A 26,074-nucleotide genomic window follows, 5' to 3' on the forward strand; every position below is an offset into this window, starting at 1 on the left:
GACTCAGGAGCTAGGTGCTGAGGTCAGAGAGGCAGAGAAAGCACCAGCTGGCTTTCTTCCTTAGCTGACCTCCCAAAAGGAAAAGGACTGTTCCTTCTACTTCTTGTGCCCCCCTATCTCTCTCTCTCTCCCTTTTTTTTTTTTTTCCTGTGTTCACTCCCTGTCAACTGGTTGCTCGATCCACCTATTGACCTATGGTTGACTTTATTTAGTCCTGTTTACAAGGAGAAAAGGTTTGGATTAAAGCTGTGTGCTAGGGCTGAGCCACATCACAACTAGAAACAGGCATTTCTAGTAAATGCAATCTCGGGGTTCACAGTGTGATCAAGTATCCTGCAACATTTCTCCCTCTTTGTCTAAATAAGAAGGAAAGATTTTAAATTCTCAACAAGAGTAAAATTATTTACAGTAATGAGGCTATTTCTGCCAAGCTTTCCATAATGTCCAGTTTGGTTGCATGTCAGTCTCATATAAACCAGCAGTTTGAATGTCCTCAGCAGTTTGTAGTCTGAAGCTGGTCTTTTGGGTGGTGTTTGTCAGCTTAGTGGCAATGCTGACTTAGAACATAGCAGTCAACCCAAAAGTGTCAAAGTTTGTTCAGGACCTGGCAACAGGAGAGGCACGGGACAGTTTTGGCGAATGATTAGCATTACCACAATACAGGTGGATTCATTGTTGCAAGGCCCCATCATCTTGGAGACCTCAGAGGTTATTGTTAGAAATAGTCATGGTTTGTTATAGAAAACATAAACATTTTAAATGCCATAATCAGGAGATCGCCAAATGGTTTCAGGACCACAGTCTATTGAGTACATCTGAGGTATAAAAACTTTGTTCCTAGTTACCTGCTTCAGACTCAAATCTGAATACACATATAGGAAGCTAGATAAAGCTGATTTCTAGAAAGTTAGTACTCTTTATGAGTATTAGTATCACGACAGTTTATATAATAATCTTAAATATCTGAGATAGTTATACCTTAAGAAAAGTTTTAAAGAGTCAAATGAAAAACCAAAAGATGAGATTAGTGGCAATAGAATAATTCCTTATTTTTTGTTTTCCTCTGTCCCATACCCGGTGGCTCTTCTGATAGGAGACAGAAATTTTGGATTTTCCTTTAACAAGCATGCATGGGTTTAGAGAAAGAGAGAGCCATGCTCCAATTCCAAATTAAAGCCAGCTTTAATTTTTGTGGAATTGGGACCACATAAAGACCACTTGCCACTTCTTTCTGTAGAGGGAAGTGACACCACTTGGCTAATTTAGTCTTTTTCCTGGGATACTTTCTCTTGATGCTCCATCTTTTTTCTTCAGATGTTTCATTTGTCCAGTACTCTCCGGATTCCTTAGATGCTTTTATTTTCCTGGAAAGATAAAAGCAAAACCCTGCTCCAACCCTAACTCTGGGGAGTTCTTTTTTGGGGGCAGGTTATATCTTTCCCAAGGCAGAATGTTTTTGGCAGCAGAAAAAGTATTATCTTTCAGTTGAAATTAAAGAAATTCTTTTGAAAATTTGAAACTAAATATATCTTAGTATGTGTGGATAAATACACCTATATTCCCCTTTCTCCTATATCAATTCAGGGTTTAAGTGTATTTATTTTTAGATCACAAAGGACATTCACTTTGAATTTCAGCCTGCCTTTTGAAAGCAGATTTTAAATTTAAAGCACTGTAATTCTTACTTGCCTGCCTTTCCCTTTCAGGTGCTGGGATTAAAGGTGTGATCCACCATCTGGCTATAGGTTCCTTATAATAGGTATTCTCATAGGGTTTTCCTGGTTAATTTGGTTCTTTATTACTTTTTAGTGCTGGGGTAAACTTGCAAGTTTTTTTTTTTTAATTTTTTTTATTTTCATACTTTAAAAAAATTTTATTATTAGTTATATTTTATTAACTCTGTATCCCAGCTGCATCCCGCTCCCTCATTCCCTCCCAATCCCACCCTCTGCAAGTTCTTCTGAATGTGTAATCTATCATTCTTTCTGACTTACTCTGAATTTGTTTCTGGCAGATTGAAATATGTAATCTTAATTAATCACGATACCAATTTGTGCACTATTTCATCATTTTCAGCCATTTTATCTCTTGCCTGTATCAGCTACATAAAATCGATGACTTTGATACGTTTTGCTAGGTTTTGTTATTTTGATTCAGGCTCCCATGACCAGATATCTTTGCTGTTTATCTGCCAGGTACTGGTTTTTCATTTTCATGACCATATAACTATACATTCCACATGCACCATGACTTGGAGAAGTGAGAGATTTTCCTTTTGCTTTCCTAGTTGCTTGTCTTACTAGTACTGTACTGACTTTGTGGTTCTTTCCTCGGTATTGACCATTCCAACCCTCCCCTCCCCAGTCTATGGGCTGCAGTTTTCCATTAGTTGCATCAATGGTTGACTCATCATTAACCATGTATTATTAGCCAAATGTTGAGACCATTCCATTAGTCCCCATTGCCACCTCTTTTGGGGAAGGGGTAATAGGCTTAGGGATGGGATTATAGGCCTCTGAGCTATTTCCTCTGCAAGGGAAGGCACAGACCCTTTTGCTACCACATCCTGGTCAAGAAAGTATTCCAGTAGATACTAGTTCCACGGTCAGTTCTATCCGTCCATGGCTAAGGCTACGAAGGACTCTGCTTTCAAATGGATCCAGTCCAGCATTGTAAGGGACACCCTTTGACCATAGGTTGGTTGGCAGTGACTTAAGTAAAATGTCCAGATTTGTTTCTTCTTTGTATCTGGAAAGCATTTGCAGTAGAAGCCTACAAGCAAATATTAGTGGACACCTTTTTGTTTTATGAAGAGTCCCCAGTTACCAGTTCACCAAGAATATGATATCCATAATTAGGCTATCATCTGGTTCAATATTAGGTTTCCATGCATGGAGATGAGCTTACTGGCAGTTGCAAAAGATTCTTTGTTTCTGTCCCCATTGTAAATTAGCTGCCTTTCTAGTAACCCTGTAGAGGGCTTTTATAATTAATATTTGTCTGTAAATATGGTATGTGATTTCTCTAGTGTGTAAACTTAGCAAGTAGAAGCTGTATTTGAGTTTTGTCCCACTGCTGCCACCACCACCACCACCACCACCACCACCACCACCACCACCACGTTCACTGTAACTCTAGAATTTAGAAAACTGACTTAGAGAGATCCGCCTGTTTGTAGATCTGCATTCATTAGTCCAGTGCTGGCCTTTGCCACTGTGCAAACGCTAGAGGCCTGGGGCCACCTTTTTGAATTATCTCTAGAAAAAAACGTTGTTTCTAGGAATGCTTGTCTACAGTCCCTTTTCATATGGCCTTGCTTACCGCAATTAAAACATCTGACATTCTGATTTTTCTTTAAAATTTTTAGAAATTACTTTTCCTATCAGAATAGCATCATAAATACGAGATCCAATATCAGCTGTATTTCTAATCCACGTATCTGTTGGTGCTGATCTTGCCTTTAAAGGCTTGATCATCCTTTTGCATTAACATTTTCCAAAGCTAAAGATTCGCTCAATATTTGTCTGGTTTCTGAATCTGATACTATTCTATTTACAGCTGAAGTCAGTCTTTGCAAAAAGTCAGTAAAGGATTCTTTTGGGCCTTGTATACTTAGGAAATGACTCAGACTTCTTTCTTGATTCTTCAACCATGTCCCAAGCATTTAAAGATGCTACATGACATAGCACCACACACAGGTGTGATCCTTAAATTAAAGGTCCTTTTCTAACTCAGCATATTGACCTTCACCTAGCAGTTGATCCTGGGAAATATCAATACCCCTGGCCTTTTTCATTGTTCTATGGCCCCAGCTTCCTCTTTCTACCATGTTCACCATTGTAACTGAGGACAAGCTTCCAATATTACTGTTGCCAGATCTTTCCAGTGTTGGGTGATAATTGTGTTCTGAGTTGCTCATGAGTTTAATGTCTGTTTCACACGGGGTGAAGGTACACCATATAAAAAGGCCGTTTCCTAAAATCTCCTCACATCTATTGCGTCTCTAGGATTCTATTTAATTTCTTCATAACCTTGGGGTGCTCACTCTCTTCTGATAAGTCTTGTGTACTACCTGGGTAAACTAAGGTTGGTTTCTAACAACCTTGGGCCACCCTTCTTCAGTTTCATCATAGGGTGGTACAGTAGGTTCTTGCCAAAATTCCTGTCTGTGTCTGAGCATTTTTCTCATTTATAAGGCTAATTTTTCTTGGCTTTTATCGTATCAGTCCATTTTTCATAATTTTCCTGTATATCTAAAGCTTTTTTCTTTGAGAGGGTTTAGAAAGCCACTATTTCTATTAAGAATAAAATATGAAATACCAAAATGATAATTGTTATTTGTATTGAGCCAATTTCAGTTAAGCCTTCACTCTCTACCTAAAAACTTACCAGGTCACTTACCAAATCTGATGGCTTCTCAGTTTGTCTGCAGCTGGTGTGATTTCTCTGTCTTTGTGGTCCTCCTGCATGTTAGAGCAGCAAATAATTGTTTCTACCATAATCTCAACATTCAGTATTATCAATAAAGACTCAAGCCAGATGCTGGGTGGAAGCCTGATAGCTAGCTCAGAGAGGTAGAGAAATCACCCAGCTGATTTCCCTCCCCAGCTAATATCCCAAAAGGAAAATGAAGTACTTTTTCCCAGCTGTTTCAAAAACTCTTAAACTGAATGTCCCTCCCTTCTACTTCCTATGTGTATCTCTATTATGGTCTTCCTGACTTCCTCTTACTCTTTTTTTTTTTTTTTCTTCTTCCTGTGTTCACTCCCTATCAACTGGTTGCTTCCTCTGCCTCTGGAACTATAATTGACTTGATTTTACAAGCAGAAAACTTTTGGATTAAAGGTGTGTGCTAGGACTGAGCCACACCACAAATAGAAACAGGTTATTCTAGTAACCAACACAATCTCGGGCTTTACAGTATGATCAGATATCCTGGAACAAGGTGATTCATGTGTGCCACAACACCTGAATGGAAGCCAGTGGAGTTGATCCTCACTGGCCATCTTTATATGGGTTCTGGGGATGGAATTCAGGACATCAGGCTTGTTTGGTAGGTGCTTAACTCATTGACTCATACTTGCATTTTAAAAAACTACATTCATTTTTACGTTGGTTCAAACATTAAATACGTATACAAAACTATACAAGGAAGAGGTTCTTGGCCCCCAACTCATAGCCCGTGTTAAATTTATTTTGACTGTCAGTGTATCCAAGTTGATATCTAGTTGGGTGCCAAGTCCGATGGAAAATAAAGTATCTTCAGGAAAACCGTATTGGGAAAACTGGATTTTCAAGGACAAATGAAGTCAGAGCTCTGCATATACTGTGTATAGAAATGAACTTCAGGTGGACTAACAGCCTAAGGATAAATGCTGAAATCATAAAACTCATTGAAGGAAATAGTAGTATAGCTTCATGATTGGGTTTGATGATGGACTCTGATATATGACACTAAAAGTATGAGCAGTAAAATGCAGAAAAAGGTAAGCTGGACTTTAACAAAAACATAGACAAGAATATTAAGAACATGAAGAAGGCTAGTGAGATACTTTAGCAGATAGGTGCTTTTGCTCCCAAGCAAAAAACTTGTTGACCCAAGTTTTATGTCCCAGGATCTGCATTGTGTAAGAAGAGAACTGACACCCACAAATTATCCTCTTATATCCACATGTATGTCTTCGCACAAGGGAACCACCACACATAAAAATACACACAAAAATTAAATAACTGTTCAAAAAAGAAAATGAAAAGAAAACCTATAGAATGTAGAAAACATTATAAAGTTAATATGTTGGATAATGGTATATTGTGCAGAAAGGAATAACATAGCCATTAAACACACAAAAAGGTGTTCAGAATTCTTTGTTGTATAGTCTTGGGCTGAAAATGTGGCTCAGTAGAACTATATAAAGCGTAAAACTGTATGATTGATGGGGGTGGAGGTTGTCGACAAAACCACAGTGAGATGCTACTTCACACCCAGTAGGATGTCTATAAGAAACAAACAGGAACTGTTGACCAGAATGTGGGGAATTTATATCTCTTGTACATTGCTGGCAGGAACATAAAATGGTACTGCCACTGTGATGCTTATTGAACCCATGGCCTGGCACATAAGAAGCAAGTGCTCAGCCACTGAACTATATTCAGTTTCAGGATTCTATATTTTGTTTTATTTCACTGTCTATCTGTTTGGATTCTCTATTTTATTCTGTCTTTCTATTTGTCTATTATGGTTTTCAAAGCAGGATTTCTCTTTGTAGCCCTGGTTATCCTGTAACTTGATTTGTAGACCAGCCTGCCCTCAAACTAAGAGAAATCAGAGATCCACATGTCTGTCTCCTGAGTGCTGGGATTTAAGGCATTTATCACCAGTGCCTGGCAAGAGTCTCTATTTTAAAATACATAATCATTGAAATATACTTGTAAGCCCAATATCAGTGATTGTGATGATTTTGTTTACTTTTTATTTTATGTGCTTTGGTGTTTTGCCTGCATGCCTTTTTTTTTTTTTTTAAATGGATTTGTTTGACTTAAGTATGAAGCTGAACTAGACACTGTTCTGCCTTTTCTCAGCCTTTGACAATAAGGACCCAATCCTTGCTGTGGTTTCTATAGTGCTACATAATTCTCCTTTTGTGTATGTGCCTTCTCAATCAGTCACTTAGTCAGTCAGTCAGTCTATCAATCAATCATCCATCTGCCTGCCTTTGCCTCCCCAGTGCTGGGATTAGGGCATATACCACCACACCCAAGCTGTGATTTCACTGTTTTAAAAATGCCCCCCAAGTGGAAATTTGAATTGCCCTCTAGTGTTTCTAAGTATATCAGGGTTTTTGTGCAGCTATATTGTATACTGCATATACTATTGTATATCTTATTATAATATAGATGTTATATATATGTATTGTGTATGTATGTTTAGAAAGTAGTAGAGGCTTTGTTCAGGCAAGAAGACTTAGAGAACAAAATGCTGGAGAGATGTCTCAGCTTTTAATGCACTTGCTGCTCTTCCACAGGACCCAGATTTGAGTCTAGCACCTACATGGCCGCTCACAACTGATTGTAACTCCAGTTGTAGGGGTTCCAAAACCCTCTTCTGGCCTCTAGTCAACCAGGCACACATCCAGATGCGTAGGCATACATCCAGGGAAAACACCCATACACACAAAATATAAAAAGGGGAAAAAGAGACCCACCCCCATGTTTAAAAAACAAGTTACAGAACTTTGTGGAGTCTGTGTCAGTAGGCCAACAATACGTATTGAAGTGTTTTAAACAGAGGAGTGCTTAGAATAATACTGTGTATTGAATGATGGTTGATGAAGATGTACCCAGAGCCTTGCAGAAACCTCGCTTGTATTTTTCACAGGACAATAGTTCAGTATTATTGTTTGTAAGCAACTTTATAGAGATAACTATCATAAGTAATGAGAGTGGTCAATGCAAATAAAGTCATCAGTGTAAATGGAAACACTTTACTGAAGACTGTTCTAGCTGATATTAATATAGACACTTATAGCTATATAAGCGCCATATAGCTCATTGGAAGGGGGCATGCCTTGCCAGCCACAAGGCCCTGGCTGCTCAATCCCTGTCACTGCAAAAACAAACCTTAAATGCTGGCTGGGCATAAGGCTTGGAGGTGTGAGCCGACATGTTGGTACCAGACACTGACTCCATGTTCTCTGCAAGAGCTTCACGGCTAAGCCATCTCCCCAACACTACCTTGTACTTAAAGGATTTCTGGGTTCCTGGACTTTTCACTGCATATAGATAGATGTTGATATCAGTATGTCAGTATTCATTTGGTCCACAGTCTTGTTTGTTCAGCCATGCAAGGGATTGACCCTTTGGGCTTTTTTGCTAATTATGTCCTCCACACATGAGCTGCACCCCCAGCTTACTGCACAAATACAGTTAAAATTAGTGTATTGATTTTTACTTTATAACATTTTGTAGACATCTTTAGAGGGTCATTATTATTTCTGTCTTGATATAGCCACGACAGTTTTTTTGTTTTGTTTTGTTTTTTGTTTCCTTTTTACATTTTAGGAGTATGGATGTTTTGTCTCTTTTTATATCTGGGCAGTAGAAAAGTGTCAGATCTCCTTGAACTTGGAGTTACAGAGTGTTGTAAGCTACCATGTAGGGGCTGGGAATCAAACCTAGGTCCTCCGGAAGAGCAGCCTGCTCTTAACTGCTCAGCCATTTCTCTAGGCATGTGTTCACCACCACCCTGGCTGTTGGCAGATAACATCTTTTCCCACCCTTCTACTCTGAATGTATTTATATATTTGAGTGTAAACTGTCTTTCACTTACAACATATAGTTGGATCTTGTTCTTGATTTTAATCTAATTTTGGTTTGTTTGTTTCTGGGACTTGAGTTGAGGGCTATGTTTATGTTAAGTTACCACTGCTTTATGACTCAGAACTGCTTTATGTCTGCCTTTTGGTTGGATTGTTTAATCCATTCGTACCTAATGATATTATTGGTAGAGTTGGATTTACACATGCCATTTTGGTTTATCTTATATCTCATATATCATATGCTCCTCTTCTAACATTATTACCTATATTTATTTAATTTAGGTGGGTTTTGTTTTTGTTTTTGTTTTTTTGAGACAGCGTCTCATGTATTATCTGGCCTCAAACTTGCTTTGTAGTCATGGATGACCTTCAACTATTGATCATCGTGCCTCCCACTCCCAAGTACTGGGATTACAAGTGGTTGCCGTAGCTCACTTTATGAGGTGCTGGGGATCAAGCTTGGGGTCAAGATCACACCTGCATGGTAGGCAAATACTCTAACAACTGAGCATCCCTATCCTACTACCTGATTCAGCTGTGGGTTTTCCTCACTTCTAGTTCTCTCAGTTATTTACTGATTTTTCTTAGTGTATATTCTGCATTGTGAACTGTCTGTGTCTGCTTTGAGAGGGCATTAGTCTTTGTGGTTTTCATGAGAGGTAACGGTTTTAGCAGGTTCAATAAGACAGATCTCTGTTGAGTGCTCTGCCTCTTTATGTCACAGCTAGCAGTTAGGCTCTGCCAAGTTGTGTGTGTGTGTGTGTGTGTATTTGTTTCTGTGCCCTTAGAAATTTAAATGCCTGACAAAATTTTAACAGGAAACAAAACATTTAATACTTGTTTTACAGTCTTCATCTTTTTAAAACTTTTCGTATTTTTTATTTTTATTTTTATTAATTACAGTTTATTCACTTTGTATCGCTCCCTCCCTCCACCCCTCCTAATCCCACCCTCCCTCCCCCTTCTCCACCCAGGCTCCTCCCCAAGGCCACTGATAGGGGAGGTCTTCCTCTCTCCTTCCTTCTGATCCTAGTCTGTCAGGGTTATCCTTTTGAAATTTTACTAGAAGTAGAGTAATATTCTGAGAAAGTCTAATTGCTTTGATACAAAGTATAAAAACCTATATAAACATTTCAATTATGATCAATCTTACTTTATATAAATCATGTAAGATTTATTTTCTGTAACCCTAATTAATTTATAACTATACTCTGAAGTGTATGGAGTATATGTCACTATGGGTGACATTTATAGATGTAATAATGTTATATCTGTCAGATATGTACTGCATATTACAGACACTATTTTTGTAAACATAAATATTGAGTCTAGTGATTTTAATGAACAGATTTTAAATGTAATAGTGCCTTTTTGTGGACAGTACTGATACTATCTTGGTAACTTTACAGTGTACACACTAATATCAGCAGTGAATTAATATTGAGCTACAGCCTTATTTCTTAACAGCAAAATTAGTATATATCAATATTGGCAAAGTATATGAAAATAATTGTTACTTTTTTTAGCCTTTTATGTGTGTGGGTATTGTGCCTGAGTGTATGTTTGTGTACTCTGTGCATGCAGTACCAGTGGAGTCCGGAAGAGTGTGTTGGATCTCCAAGGATGGGAGTTATAAAGAGTTGTGAGCTGTTCTGTGTGAGCTGGGAATTGAACTTGAACCACTGTTCTTAACTGCTAAGCCATCTCCAGTCTTTTTGTTGCAATGAGGCTGGTCTTGAAGTCTGAGAGATTTGCCTTCATCAGTCTCATGTGTGCTGGGATTAAAGGCCTGTGCTACCATGCCTGGCTTGGTTTTAACTTTTTAATTTTATACTTTCGTTTGTCTAGGAAAAAGCAATTTAGAACTTTTTGAAATGCAAGGTACTAGGTAGCTCTGTAGTAAAACATCACAGCTTTTCTTTTGTTACACAGAGTAAACCGACCCGTATTCCAGATGTTAATGTTTGTTAGTGATGAGATTCTTCTGTAATTTTCATTATGAAAAATATATTTAGCATGAATGACATGCATATATATCCTAAATTGCAGCCTTAATTAAAAAAAAAAACAAAACACCTCACATTTACTCTTTATGTATTAAGACTGATAGTGGAAAAGACACCCATAGTCATAATCTAATGAAAGTACGTAAGAGATCTGTTCCTTGCCCCTTACCATTTTAGCATTTGTTGCTTGTTTTTTTTTTTTTTTATGATAATAATTCTGCTTGAGGTAAGATGGAATCTCAAAGTAGGTGTTTGTTTTTTCACACACAAGGAGTTTGTATGTGGGTACATGTGCACATACATAAGGATGTCCAGCATTGAGATCAGAGATCCTCAATGGCTTTTCCACCTTAGTCATTGAAACAGGGTCTCTCAGTCAGACCCGGAACCCACTATGCCCGCTAGCCAGCTTGTTCTGGAGGCCCCTTGACTCCTCTTTCAGAGGCTGGAATTACAAGCTGCCTCAGTGTCCACCTCACCACCTGGCATTTTCATGGGTTCACCAGATTTGAACTTCAGTCCTCACATTTGCGGGACAAGCACTTTAACCACTGAGCTGTCTCCTAGCCTTTTGCTGTAATTTTAATTTGCATTTCCCTGATAGTTAAGACTTTTGAAAAACTTGTTTTAAGTATATTATAGGTAATTTTTTTTCCCATTTCTTTTTGGGATCTTATCTGTGTAATGCATTGGCTCATTGTGATTTTATTTTGGGTGTTTAATTTTTTTAAGTTCTTTATACATTTAGTGGAGATGTGGGTTCAGTGGGTCAAACTCAGGTCTGGCTTGCACAATAGCAAGTGCCTTGTAGAATATAATTGATTTTATTTGGATGATGTCTTAGTTTGGAATGCCATGAAGAGACACTATGACCACAGCAACTCTTACAAAGAAAAAAACATTTAATTGGGGCTGCCTTCAGTTGTCATCATGGCAAGAAGCATGGCAGAGTATTATAGGGCAGACATGGTGCTGGAGGAGCCATGATTTGCTGGCAGTAAAAGACTCACATTGGGCGGAGTTTAAGTTTCTGTGAGATTTGAAATCCCTCCACCACAGTGACACACTTCCTCCAAAAGGCCACACCTATTGCAACAAGGCCACACCTCATAATAGTGCCATTACCTTTGAGCCAAACATTCAGACACATGAGTATATGGTGGCTATACTTATTCAAGCCACTACAGATGAATAATGTTTTCTCCTGTGTTTGTGTGTGCAAGATATGTGTTCATGTATGTTTTTACCACATTTAAAAAATGTATTCACCTATTGCTGGAACCTTATTTTATTCCATATGTTGATAACTAGTGCTGCAGTAGACAACGGAAATTCAGATATCTCTAGAGCATGCCAAGTTCATTCCCTTTGAATATATACCCAATAATAGGACAGCTGAATTAAAGGGAAGTGTTATTTTAGTTTTTCAGAACCTCCATACTGCTTTGTATAATTGCTGTGCTAATTCTACATTCTCACCCACACTGCATAAGAGTTTTTTCTCTTTGCTTCCCCAACAGCATTTATATTCTGTTGTCTTTCTGATAATAGCCATTCTAACTGGAGTAAGATCATAACTCATTATGATGATATTGGTTTATAGTTCTTTGTTATCAGTGATGTAAATTTTCCATTTCCATATAGTGTCTGTGTAAAAATGACTCTTGGGAGTTGGTTTTCTCCTATTCTTGGATCACAGGAGTGGAGTTCAGGCCTTTGGGCTTAGTTGCACATTTTGAGCCATGCTGCTAGTCCTTGAACAATTTTTATGTAGTTGCTGGCCATCTGTATGTCTTGAGTATCCAGATCTCTTTTCATTTGTTTTGATTGGGACTGACTGAATGCTAGGCTAGTGCTCTGTTACTGAGCTTCATCCCTATTTTAGTTTGGATTAAAACTGCTACTGGTGTTTGCTATTGTTTTACTTATATATTCTTAGTATTAATTCCTAGTCAGGTGATTAATTTGCAGATATTTTTCCCATCTTGAAGGTGTTTTGTGTACTTTGCTTTTTTCCTTTTTTTAAAGTATTTAATATTTATACAGTATTCTGCCTGCATGTATGTCTACACACCAGAAGAGGGCACCAGATCTCATTATAGATGATTATAAGCCTCCATGTAGTGCTGGGAATTGAACTCAGGACCTTTGGAAGAGTAGCCAGTGTTTCTAACTTCTGAGCCATCTTTCCAGCCCACTTTGTTTTCTTAGTTACGAAAAGTTTCATTTTTCTGGTTTTGTTGCCTTTGCTTTTGAGTGTTTAATTACATTTTGTAATTTGACCTTCCTAGATAATTTGCTTCTGTTGCTGTTCTTTTTAAATGTCTTCCAGATTTTAAAATGTAGAAATCATTATTTCACCCTTGCAGAGCTTTTTCCTTTTTAATGAATTTCTCTAAGAGTTCTTGCTGCTGCGGCCACTAGTGCAGTCTCCTCCTTTTGACCTTTAAAACAGCTCCTCCTCTTTCTTCCCTTCCTCCTCTTCTTCCTGCTCCATTAAAAACAACAACAACAACTACAAAACAAAACAAAAAAACCCTCAGGTTTTCTTTTGTTTCCTCTATTAGTTATGCCTCAGTAGGAATGTCACAGCCTGTTCAGATTGCAGCTTGGTTTCCTTCAAGTTACCGAATCTCCTTAAATGGGATATACATGTTCTTTGCTTATTCATGAGTGTGACTCCCTTTACAGGATCAAGTTAGTGCATGACTTTGTAGTTACTGGTCAGTGGTGAGCCAGCAGACCATAGTAGACATGGTACACCTTTGTTTCATTTGCCCTATGAATAACAGATCCTCACTCTTCCCCTCTCAGCTACTACAAACGGGGTTAGAATAGGCCTCTCAGTACAGAATTCAGACGACCTCTGAAGGAGTCAGTGAATAAGCTGCTGCATTGGCTCCTGGCAGTCATAGATTCCCCAGGTCTGTACAGTTTAGTACCTCCTTCCTACATAAAAAAAAATAAAATAAAAGAGGAGAAAATCTAGTTGTATGTAACTTTACATATGCAAGTATATGTGTCTGTATGCAGAAAAAAGCCCTATAGTCCTGTGAATGTATTGTTAGACTTGGGAGTTCCATACTTTGGAATTGAAACAGTTTTGTTGTTTTGTTTTTTTTGAAACAGTGTTTCTCTGTGTAACTCTGGCTGTCTTGGAACTTACTGTGTAGACCAGGCTGGCCTCAAACTCACAGAGACCTGCCTGCCCCTGCCTCCTGGGTGCTGGGGTGGAATTGAATATTTTAAGAGCTATCTTGAAATTTCTGATTATGAGGTACAATTATTTCTGTCAACTTTAGTGAAAAATCACTCAGCAAACTTTATGTAAAGGATTATATAGTAAATGTTTCTGTAAAAATACAAAAATCATTTTAAAAATAAACATTAATATTCTACAATTTCATATATATATATAATCTTGGCATTTTTTTTGTAATCCTTATTTCCCCTTACTGTGAACACCTCACCAAATCCTCCTCCTACTTAAAAGTAATTCTTTAGTTAGCAGCTTAAATATTTTACTGTTGGTTTGGTTTGGGTTTGCTTTTCCGTTGAGATAGAATCTTACCCTATAGCTCAGACTTTCTTTAAACTCACAGCAGTCTTCCTGACTCACCCTCTCTCTTCTTTTCCCGCCTGCCCCTGACAGAGTTTCTCTGTGTTGCCTTGGCTGTCCTGGACTCACTTTGTAGACCAGGCTGGCCTCAGACTCAGAGAAATTCATCTGCCTCTACCTCCTTGAGTGCTAGGATATAGGCCTGGGCCACCATGCCCATCCCTTACTCTTTCAAAGTCCTACAATTATGACTTTGTTTTACTTAAACATTTATTAAAATACATTCACTCATTAATTCAGTGTCTGTGTATGCGTTTGCATCATGGCATGTTTTTTAAAAATATTTTTTTACTATTTTATGTTTATGGTTGTTTTATTTGTGTGTGTGTCTGTACAACACACACACACACACACACACACACACACACACACACACACCTGGTACCTGGTACCCATGGAGACCAGAAGAGGGCATTGGATCCCCTGGAACTGGTTCGAGACAGTTGTGAGCCACCATATGGGTGCTGAGAAATGAGCCTGGGTCTTCTCTGGAAAGGCAGACAGTGCTCTTAACCGCTGAGCCACCTTGCCAACTCTACCGTGGCATTCTTGAGGTCAGCACACGTAGGAATCAGTTCTCTCTCCCTCCCAACATGTGTTTGGAGTAGTTTTGTTGGCTCTACTTTAAAAAACATAGCTAAAAAGCTGTAATTATCTTAATTATTTGTATCATTATTTGAAAATATGTAAATTTTTTACACAGGTTTCTGCCACATTGAAAAAACTTGTACCTTAATTTAAATGATGTTGAATATTATTATTTTGCTATATTTGACAAGTTGACTCTTTCTGATTACATAAAATTTAAACATTTATAGATGTATAGATTCTTAAGAATTTATGAAACTAAGATTGTCAGTAATTATTTACACTATTATATACTTAATAAGTTTCTAAATTTTATATTGCATTATTTTTGATACCAGGATTAGGTTTGATATGATCATGTGTGCACATGACAATGTAACTATAATTTCAATAGATATCTTTATGCATAGTGCTAAAACTGACTTGTGAAAGTTCGCTGGATACTTATGAACATAATCTAAACATGTATGGTATTATTTTAGGTGTTGAGCCAGTTCACAAATTATTTTCTGTATTATTTTTATTTTATGTGTAAGGGTGTTTGTACACCATGTGCATACTCTACTCTCAGAGGTCAGAGGTGGACATTAGAGTTTTGGAAACTATAGATAGTTGTGAGCTGCCATGTGGATGTCATTGAACCCAGGTCCTCTAGAAGAAGACCACTGAGTCATCTCTCTCCAGCCTCTATCCAACTTCACATATCAAATAATAGCCATTCTGTCTTTTTACTTTATTGCCAGATGTTTTGTTACGGTTGTTAAGGTGTCTCATCTCCAGCTTTCCCTATTCCTGTTACAATCTGTTTGCTGTTACTTCATCCTCTGCTACTTTGTAGGACAGGCAGTTGAACACAGGGCTTACAGGTGCAGGGGGAATACTGTATCACTGAGCTGTAACCCTAGCCCTTACCTGGATTAATTAAATCAGGCTTTCTACAACTTGTTGTGCAGGACACACTCATCACCTGGACTGGCCTCTCACTGAAGCCATATGTGTCAATTCTGTCAACTTATTTAACTATTTTCTGAGGGAGAGGCTTGTTTATTATTGAAAGATGTGTATGATTACTTTAAGATATCAGAAGGAAAAGCTAAGGCTGAATAAAAAGTTGTCAGATCATGCAGAAAATTGATTAAATATAGTATACATTTAAAAGTAAATAGCAGTGATGAGTAGTGGAATTTATAATTTCATTAATTATAAATGATTAATGGGAAAGTAGTTTGTTTCAGTTATATGTTTATATACTTCAGTTGGAAAGCTGCTTTCTATATCTTGGAATTCTTTTTCTTCCCTTAAATGTGTAAATACTGGTCTATTCAAGGGTACTATGTCTAGGCTGGGAACCTAACCTCAGTCCTTAGGCATGCTAGATAAGTTTTCTACCACTGAGCTATGTCCCCATCCAGCCCAAGCCCAAGCCTTCTGTCCTTTACTTCTTTAGTAATCAAAGTTGTATTTTAGGTTTGACTTGCTTACAGCCCAGTGGTTCAGCTGAGAAGCAAGTTAAACAGTATTTATCCAAAACCTACTAGTTACATTTTGACTAAACTTTCCCTATTTTGAATAATTGTGTAGTTTTTCATGAAAATTAACAACATGGAACTTGATAGTCATCTAGAAGTCTTAATTTCTTTCTTAACTATAAGTCTTACTGCAGTATCATCATGAAGGCATTTATTTATGTTTTGTGTGTTGATGTGTCAGGAAGAAATATGTAACTGTTCACATGTGGGAAGAAAAAAGGTAATAACTAGAGCCTGAAGCAAGAGGTCACTCATCTTTCCTACAGAAATTTTACATCAGTGGAGGTGATAGTAGATAGATGTGAAGAGGATGATGGTGTTTCTTTGTCACCTGGAACTCAACAGGTAGGCCAGCCTGGCTGGGCAGCAAAACCCCAGGGTTCATCTTCTTCTCTACTTCCCATCAAACTACCACCATGCCTGGCTTTTAAGTATGTGCTGGGGATCAGGTTATCAAGCACTTTACTGATTGAATTTTCTCTCTAGCCCCTATGCAGTCATTTAAGTACATTTGATTCTGCTGCATTTTTTCTTTATTTTATTTTTTTTAAGATTATTATTTAAAGTGTATATGGGTATTTTGTCTGCACAACACATGAGTGAGAAGCCAGAATGGAGAATCAGATTATCCGGAACTAGAATTACATACAGGTGGTTGTAAAATGCCATGTGAGTTGAACATAGGTCCTATTGGAGAGAGCCAGTGCTTTTAATCTCTGAGCCATCCAGCCCTAACACAGTTCTTTTCAATTTAACTAGTCAATTTATTATTAAATATTTATTTTACTTTTAAAATTATAAGCATATGTGTTTGGGTATGTGGATGTGTGTGCAGGTGCCTGAGGAGGTATTGGATTCCCCAGAACTAGTTACAGATGGTTGTGAGCCACCTGGTGTAGGTGCTGGCAATCAAACTCAGGTCCTTTGCAAGAGCAACCAGTGCTCTCCTAATTTGTCTCTTCAGTCCGTTAATTTAATTTCCAAAACCACTTATTTTGGTGTATGTGTGTTTGTGTGTGTTAGATGCTGCAAAAGCCAGAATAGGGCACTGGATCTCTGGAGATGGAGTTAGAAGCAGTTGGGAGCACCCTGGGAACCAGACTCTGGTCCTTTGCAGAGTTCTGTCCTTTCTTAAAGCAGGAAGTGCTGTTACCCTCTAATTAGATTAAATTACTTTTTATTATATCCATCCATCCAATGTTTTTTGAGGCAGTCTCTCTCTATAGTTCTGGCTGTTCTGGTGCTTGTTATATAGACCAGGCTGAACTTGAACTCACTGAGATCCTCTTGCCTCTGCTTCCCAACTATAGGGATTAAAGGTGTGTGTCACCATGCGCGGCAACTTACTTTATAGATTTATTTATTTTTTATTTTATGTGTATGAGTATTTTGCCTGCATATATATGTAAATGCATGTTTCCATTTTCATACATTAATTGTTTTGGTTAACCCTTTCCCACCTCTACTTCATGTCTCTGCCTTTTATTCCTGTTTGAATCAATCTTTCTACGCCTAGTATTCTCACTACTCTCTCCCACCCGCTCCCCTCCTGTCTCCTCCTCTTCCTTCCCCACTCCTCCCCTCACTCCAGTCCCACATAGGGTTTCTCTGTGCAACCTTGACTGTCCTGAGTGCTGGGAGTACAGGTGTGCACCACTGCACCCGGCTCTCTCACTTCTATTTTCATTGCATGTGTGTTGTACTGTTACTGCCCAACCCACCTTATACCACTCCCCTCCTGAGGGTTTTTCCCCCCTAGTTACCTGGCCTTGACATACACTACTGCATAGACACATAAACATATATTACTTAAACTACTTTTAATCACTAATAATTAACTTTTCATCACTTAATCAATTTAACTTAAGACTTATGTCCTATGTTTAAATATGCTATAAAATTTAGAAGCTAGGATCTGGGTATGGGAGAGAACCTGCATACTGTCTTTCTTAGCCTGGGTTATCTCAGTTAATATGTTTTCCAGTTTTATCCATTTTCCTGCAGATGTAATAGTTTACTTTTTCTTTGTGGCTTAATACAATTCCATTCTGTATATGAACCACACTTTCATTACTTATTTGTAAGAATGTGTATACTGGTTCCATTTGTTAGTTGTCATGAATAGAGCAGCAATAAATATAGCTATATAAGCATCTTTGTGGTAGAATGTAGAGTCCTTTGGGACATGCCCAGGAGTGATAGATTGTATGGTAGTTCTATTTTTCTGAGATGTTTTCACACTGATTTCCATGGTGGCTATATCTGTTGACATTCTCAATGAATAGGAGTTTCCTTTCCTCGAATCCTTCCAAGTTTTTGCTTTTTTGCATGATTGTCATTCTTTCTGACTCAGGTGAGTTGGAATCTCAAGGTAGTTTTAATTTGTACTTTCCTTCCCCTGCCCCAGTCTAAGGATTTAACAGTTCAAGAGCATGTGCTACAGATCTTCATATCTTGATTTTAGATCCCAAGTGCCTCTGACCCATTTATATTATATCTCCATATGTCCTTGAGCAAGTTTTCTGGTTCTTGAACCTATTTCTTCACCTTTAAAATGGGGCCAGTAATTGAAAGTACTTACAGACTTAGGTGAAACTAAGCACATACATTTTACAGTAACACTTTGTATTGTTAGAGTATGGTAGTGCATTTCTTTAAACCCAGAATTTAGGAGTGAGAGGCCGGTGGATCTCTTGTGCATTTACAAAGTGAGTCTGGCCAAGGCTGCATGGTGAGAAACCTGTCTTAAAAAAGAAAAAGGGTGGAGAGATGGCTTACCAGTTAAGAGCATTGACTACTCCTCAGGGGACCTCGGTTCCATTTGTAGCACCCACGTGGTGGCTTACAACTGTCTGTAACTCACAGATATGCAGACAGGCAAAATACTCATATGAATGAACGAATAAATAAATAAATCTTAAAAGAAAAAAACTGTAAAAAAGCAAAGAAGACCCTCGTTTTAATGAAATTTTAAATAAAACTTGTTTATTATTGACTCCTGTCTCAGTCATAGCTCTATTTTCAAATTAATGGGCAAGTTAGATTGTTGAATGAGAGTAAACTGCTGGGTACAGTTGAACTGGGCCCAAAGCATCAGACAGATGGGAGTAGTAGAGTTTGTTCCTTTGTCTGCACTGCTTTTATGGGTATTGTTTTTGTTGTTGATTTTTGTTTTTGTGGATCAAGCTAATGATAAATAAAAGGTACCAACAGAGATTCTTGAAATTTTTGCCCATACTTTAGAATATTTATTTTCAAAATATAGAGTGAGGTCCTCAGAGCTGTAGCGTTGGTGTGATGTCCAACTGTCTGTTAACCTCTGTAGTGGGTGAGCTGGCTTGTACAGATTGACTTTCCAACAACTGGGCTATTTTATGTGATCCAATTTTTATTTTACATGAATCCTCTATCTGCAGGTCACCTGCTCACCAGAAGAAGGCATCAGATTTCAGTATAGATGGTTGTGAGCCACCATGTGGTTGGTGGGAATTGAACTCAAGACCTCTGGAAGAACAGACAGTGCTCTTAACCGCTGAGCTATCTCTCTAGCCCGTGATCTAATTTTTAAATCCTCAGTTACTGTTTTAAAACAGTGTTAGTGTATTTTTTCTGTTCTGTTTTTTTTTTTTTTTCTTCCTTCTCCCTTCTCTCTTCCTTGATTGGCTCCTTGACTTGGAAATAGTCTTAGCTTGGCAATCAGAAGAAGGGTAATATCTTTTTCAAAGTTGTTGTGATCTTCAAATGTACATTCATATAGTATGAAATGAACATGGTTTCAGAAAGTTTAAGCCTATTCAGCATTGTTTAATTTTCAAAGTCTTAACTCTTAGTAAATCGGGTGTGCAATCCCAGCACTCTGGGAGGCAGAGGCAGGTGATCTCTTTAGTTCATGGCCAGCCTGGTCTACAAAGTGAGTCCAGGACAGCCAGGGCTACACAGAAAAATCCTGTTTTGGAAAACAAGCAAGCAAAAATAACTTGTAATAATAAATAAGATATAAATAAACAAACTTAAATTTTACTAATAGACTAAACAAAGTTATGTGGCATTTTCCCCAGTTACATAAACTCCATTATCACATGAACTTAGAGAATATAAAGAATTTCTGTTAGGCTTATTTCATTTCCCCACTTTCTATTTTAACTTCTTAAATTTTGAGGTGGAATATGTCTATGTCTGAAACAAATATAATAAATAGAATTTAAGTAGGGACTGAAGTTAAAAGACAGTGCTAGGTAACCATGTTTTAAAAGCATTTTTCATAGTCTCTTGGCTTTTAGTTACTTTTGAAAAGGCTGACACAAGCAACTCCATCTTGTAGGTTTGTTTTTACAGTGTATGTATGTCTCCTGGGAAATAAGCTTTTAGAACAGCAATTATCAACCTGTAGGTCATAACCCCTTGGGGTCATGGCAGACAACCCTTTTACAAGGCTTTCCAAAGACCATTGGAAAACACAGATATTCATATGATTCCTAATAGCAGCAAAATTACAGTTATGAAGTAGCAATGAAAATAAATTTATGGTTGGGGGATACCACAGTATGGGAAACTGTATTAAAGGGTTGCAGCATTAGGAGGTTTTAGAACCACTGCTTTAGAATGAGTGAGTGAGTAAGTGAGTGAGTGTGTGTGTGTGTGTGTGTGTGTGTGTGTGTGTGTGTGTGTAAGGTGGGGATGGGCTGAGTCAGTCTTTAGTTATGTTGCTTAGGTTGACTGTTGTTGAACTCTCAGGCTCAAGTGATTTTCATTCATCAGCCTCTTGACAAGCTTTCTACCATGCCTGGGTAGAATGAGAAGTTTTGTTTACATTTTTATTTTCTGTCAGAATGATTGTATAGATTCTGTGGTTTGTGTACTAAGTAATTTTTGAGAACTTAACCTTGGTATTTACGTATGGTATTTCCTAGAATTGCATGTCATAAGCCATAAACATACACTAAATTTAGCCTTTATTGATCATATTTATTTTTGTTTTTTTTGTTCATTTGTTTGTTGATAGGGTTTTGCTTTGTAGTCTAGACTGGCCTTTTATTTAGGATCATTCTGTCTCTCAAGTTTTAGGATTAGCAACATCTGCCATCATATCTAGCATAAGTAATGTCATTTTAATTTTATTTTTATAACTTGTTTTTTTTTTAAGTTTATTTTATTTTTAAATGTGTGTGTTTAAAAGTCTATTTCTGTGTGTGGGTATGTGCACATGAGTGCATGTGCTTTTGGAAGCCAGTGGCATTGGCTCACCCCTGGAACTGGAGTTACAGGCAGCTGTGAATTGCTTGACATGGGTACAGGAAATCATACTCAGGCTCTCTGGAAGTATAGTTTGTGTTCATAACTGCTGAGTCACCTGTCAGCTCAGATAGTTTCACTTGTGTTGTATATGCACCTTTAGTTTCATGGTTGACGTGTCAGTAGTTTGTTTTATTGACTTTTCCATTTTTTTATTCCTTAGCTTGTGTATATTACTCAGCAGTTGATCCTGTCTGATAGTAAAACATGAATAGGTAAAAGCACGGGAGCTCTTACACAGTTGCATAGATTATATTAACTACCAAACTAAAACTTATAGAATGCTTATTTTCTTCTTTGCTACAATAAAAATCACCCAAGAATTTGTTAATTTAGAACACATAGACTCTCTTAAAGTTCTGGAGGCAGGAAGTTTGAAATCACCTAAAGGCAGTGTTGACAGGACTGATTGCACAGGCTTTGGGGAAGAATTCATTTATTCTTAGTTTTTAGTGGCCACTTTCCTTGGCACATTATTCCAGTCTTCTGATCATCTTCAGCTGATTTGTTTTCTAATCTGCATCTGAGTTCTGGATAGATGGTTCAGTGGTTAAGAATGTTTCCTCTTCTTCCAGAGGACCCAAGTTTAGTCCCCAGCACCCACCCTAGTCAGGTGGCTTATAACTGCCTGTAACTCCAAAGGATCCAGAACTCTTTTCTGTCTTCCCTGGGTACCTGCACACACACACTAATCTGAATCTGCCTCACTTTCTAGAGTCTTTCTGAATAAATCAGAAACAATCTGTCTTACGTACCTTGATGATACCTCCTTCCTCCTACCCCCTTTTTAAGACGGGGTCTCACTCTGTACCCTGTACCCTGGCTGTCCTGGAACTCACTACATAGAGCAGGCCGGCCTTGAACTCAACAGAGATGTGTTTACCTCTGCCTCCTAAATGCTGGGATTAAAGAAGTGCTCCACCAGCATCCAGATGCAGTCTCCTTTATATATTCGTAGGCTTTGAAGATTAGGATTTCTTTAGGGCTGTTAGTCGGCTAACCCTGTTAGTCAGCATTTTAATACATGTTTTCTTTTCCCAAATGGGTGTCGTTTTCTCCCTGGGAAATAACTCAGGTTGCTTTATTCTCATGTCTTTGGTCTTTCCTGTGGCACCATGAGTAGTTTCTATATGGGTTTTTATGAAGAATTTGCTTGAAGAACATTAATCCCTTTCTCTCTCTCTCTCTTAAGTTGGTGTAATACGGTGTCCAGTGTGTCGCCAAGAATGCAGACAGATAGATCTTGTGGATAATTATTTTGTGAAAGACACATCTGAAGCGCCTAGCAGTTCTGATGAGAAGTCAGAACAGGTATGAACCTCAGTTTTTCTGCATACTCCTGTATGTTTTCCTTCTTTTCAAATGTAAATTATAACAAAAAATATTTGATTAAGTAATTAGGCACTTCTTTTATAGCTCTACCTGTATATAGAAATAAAAAAATAACCCTTTACACCCTCATAGTTGGTGGAATAAAATAGTTATTATTTAAAAACTTAACTTTTGCATAGGCTTTTTATTCTGAATATTAGATTTTTTTGTCTTTCTAAATGTTTTATTAAGAAATTTTATTGACAATAAATGGATAAAAATGATATTTTGCTTTGTATAATGAATTGTTTTTGAGAGCAAGTTACAAAGTTTTCACTTCTCTATTTTGTGGATCAACATTTGGCAAATGTAATGTAGATTAGTGTTTATTTCTTTTTAGGTATGTACTAGTTGTGAAGACAATGCAAGTGCAGTTGGTTTTTGTGTAGAATGTGGAGAGTGGCTATGTAAGACATGTATTGAAGCACATCAAAGAGTAAAATTCACTAAAGATCATCTGATCAGGAAAAAAGAAGATGTCTCAGGTATGATACATACAGTTGCTGTTTTAAAAAATATGAGTGTGTGCGTGTACATGTGTGTATGCTCAAGCCACAGTGCACTTATTTGTGGAAGTCAGAGGCAAACTTGCAGGAATTGGTATTCTCTACCATTTGAGTTCCAGGAATTGATACAGGCCATCAGTCTTGACAGCATATGCCTTTATCTCTGAGCTGTCTTGCTTGTCCCTGTCATTTAGTTTTAATGATCATATTTAACCTTTTGAGTGCAAAATAACATGTTCTACTATGATTTTTGAATGGTAGCACTAAGAAAATAGAGAAAATTAGTCAAATTTTATTGATAAAAAATGTTTTATTTTGTTACAGAGTCTGTTGGAACATCTGGTCAACGCCCTGTGTTTTGTCCTGTACATAAACAAGAGCAGTTGAAACTATTCTGTGAAACATGCGATAGACTGACATGTAGAGACTGTCAGCTATTGGAGCACAAAGAACATAGGTACAGAAGTCATAATTGCTTACTGAAAAATACTAGAAATAGTACTGATAAATTTGTTCTTAAATATTGCTTAAATTTTGTCTGATAGTATTTAAACCCAGAATTTACTTTTTGAAGCAATGTATGTTTGATGTTTTTCATGTGCATATCTAATTATATTTATTATGGTGTATCATTAATTTGAGTTTATAAGATTGTAGATATATTCTTTCCTTGTTCACTTGTCTATGGTTCAAAATAAGCTTTTTCCAAATATGATTTATTTAGGGTGGAGGCTATGATATGAAAAGACAGTATTTGTTTGGAGGGAACTGATAAACTATTCTCATGTTTATGACTGATACCGTGTTTTAATATCTAAACAAATATACTGGCTTCACATTAGATGTCTAATTTGTAGGAAAACTATATAGACAAGTAAATATTACTTAGTATAGAACTGTTTAATGTATAACTTTTTATTAACTATATTTTAACTGGCTGGGTGGTGGTGGCACACGCCTTTAATCCCAACACTGGGGAGGCAGAGGCAAGTGGATCTCTTTGAGTTTAAGGCTAGCCTGGTCTACAGAGTGAGTTCCAGAACAGCTAAAATTACACAGAGAAATGCTATCTTGAAAAACAAAAACAAACTATGTTTTAACTGAGTCAGCAATGCTCACATCTGTTTTGTCTGAATTGTTTTAGAATTGTAGTAGGAGTTTTAGTTAGACATATAACAGTTTTTACAAGCTTTTTCACTTTGCATGGCATCCGTTTATTACAAATAATAGGTGATATGGCCCATCCACAAACTAGAATTAAGAGTTTTTTTGTTTTGTTTAAGAGTAGATTTCTGAATGGATGAAAGTTAAGTTTTTTCAGTCTTCTGTCAAGAAAGGATAGTAAAAAGGTTTCTCCTCCAAAGCACAGCTAACCTATATTTTCCGCCTTTCCCTTTATGCTTTTAGTGAGGTCTTGCTGAGTTACCCAAGTTGCCTTCCAGTTCAAGATCTTGCCAAGCAGCTGGGATTATAGGAATGTTTAGTTATGCCTGGAGTAAATATTTTTCTTAACTGTATATTTTACTGAGTTTATTGAGTCATTGGGTGTTATCATCTATTTGATGTCAGTTAATGTATTTCATGCTAGTCACTTTTCTCAATGCCAGATTCTCATTTAGTTTATGAAGTATTGAGGTGCTGGTACTACGACTGTTTCAAAGGTCAAAGAACCAGTTCTCAAAAAGTTGTACAAGTGGTAGAGCCATGATTTGAGTACCAAATCTCTTTATATGTTGATTTCTCCTCATATTGTATAGAGACTGTATAATAATACTATAGTATATAAAAACCGCTCACATTTTATTATATAAAATGCCTTTCCTCCCTAGAGAACTCTGTTACATAACTTTTTAAAAAGTATAGCCTTAATATGTTCTATTCAGACATGTTTTATGTGTCTCACATGTAACTTGGCCAGTATTTTACCTGAAGTGACTAATCTTGGGAGGAGCTCACCTTTAGGGTCAAATCACAGTGTTATTTGACCTTTAATTGTTTCAGTAAGCCATTAAATTATCTTTGTCACAGCTTCATACAGATATTTTGATAGCTCAAGTTTCTTTTTAAATTTATTTTTATTTTATATGCATTGGTGTTTTGCCTGTATATTTATCTGTGTGAGGGTGTGAGATCCACTGGATCTCTGGAACTGGATTTACAGACAGTTGTGAGCTGCCATGTGAGTGCTAGGAATTGAACCTAGGTCCGCTGGAAAAACAGTCAGTGCCCCTCTCCCCATCAGATATTGATGGTTTATTGAACACACATGCCAAGACTGATCTTGATCAGGGACCCAGCGTAGACTTACTAGCCAACCTGTGACACTGGTCTGCTTCTAAGGCAGGTTTTTTATAAGAAAAACTGCAACCAGGTACTAACCAGGTAACAAAACTGCCATCAGGTGTAGGAAGCAAAGGGAGGGGAACATTACATCATTTTTACTAGCTAGACAAAGCATTTCTAACTGACCCTTAATTTGATTGGGCCTAAGTGGGGTTTCAGTTGGGGACTTTATAGAATATGAGCACAACAAAGTATACAAAGTCTGAGTAATAAAACCATTGAGACATAAGAAATGAAACCATAGAGACATAACAAGAAAAGAGCCTATTCTGACCTTACAGAGTGTCAGCATATTAATCATTGGGAGGCAGAGCCTAAAAACTTCATCTTCATTTTATCCTATAACTAAAATGGAGACTAAAAGACTATGACTATTCTTGATAATACATTTAACATTTTTTTTCTCAGAAGCATGCTTTATTTTATGGTTTGTTTCTGAGATCGGAGGAATGATAATTTGTGATTTTCCTTGCTGCGACAAATTCCATCTGCCTAAATTCATGCC

General features: G+C 37.4%; 1 protein-coding gene across 2 annotated transcripts in view; it reads left to right on the forward strand.

Annotated features, from left to right (window-relative positions):
• Nucleotides 1-26,074, forward strand: part of Trim33 (tripartite motif containing 33) — a 94,351-nt gene that overhangs the window by 13,647 nt on the left and 54,630 nt on the right. For both annotated transcript variants that reach the window (XM_055628631.1, XM_055628638.1), the window contains exons 2-4: nt 22,542-22,660; nt 23,061-23,205; nt 23,551-23,683. In XM_055628631.1, the coding sequence (XP_055484606.1) occupies nt 22,542-22,660; nt 23,061-23,205; nt 23,551-23,683 (397 nt within the window). The remainder of the gene's footprint in view (nt 1-22,541; nt 22,661-23,060; nt 23,206-23,550; nt 23,684-26,074) is intronic.

The sequence above is a fragment of the Psammomys obesus genome, unplaced genomic scaffold (assembly GCF_907164565.1).
Source record: "Psammomys obesus unplaced genomic scaffold, mPsaObe1.curated_primary_1811, whole genome shotgun sequence".
In the NCBI taxonomy this organism is placed as follows: Eukaryota; Metazoa; Chordata; class Mammalia; order Rodentia; family Muridae; genus Psammomys; species Psammomys obesus.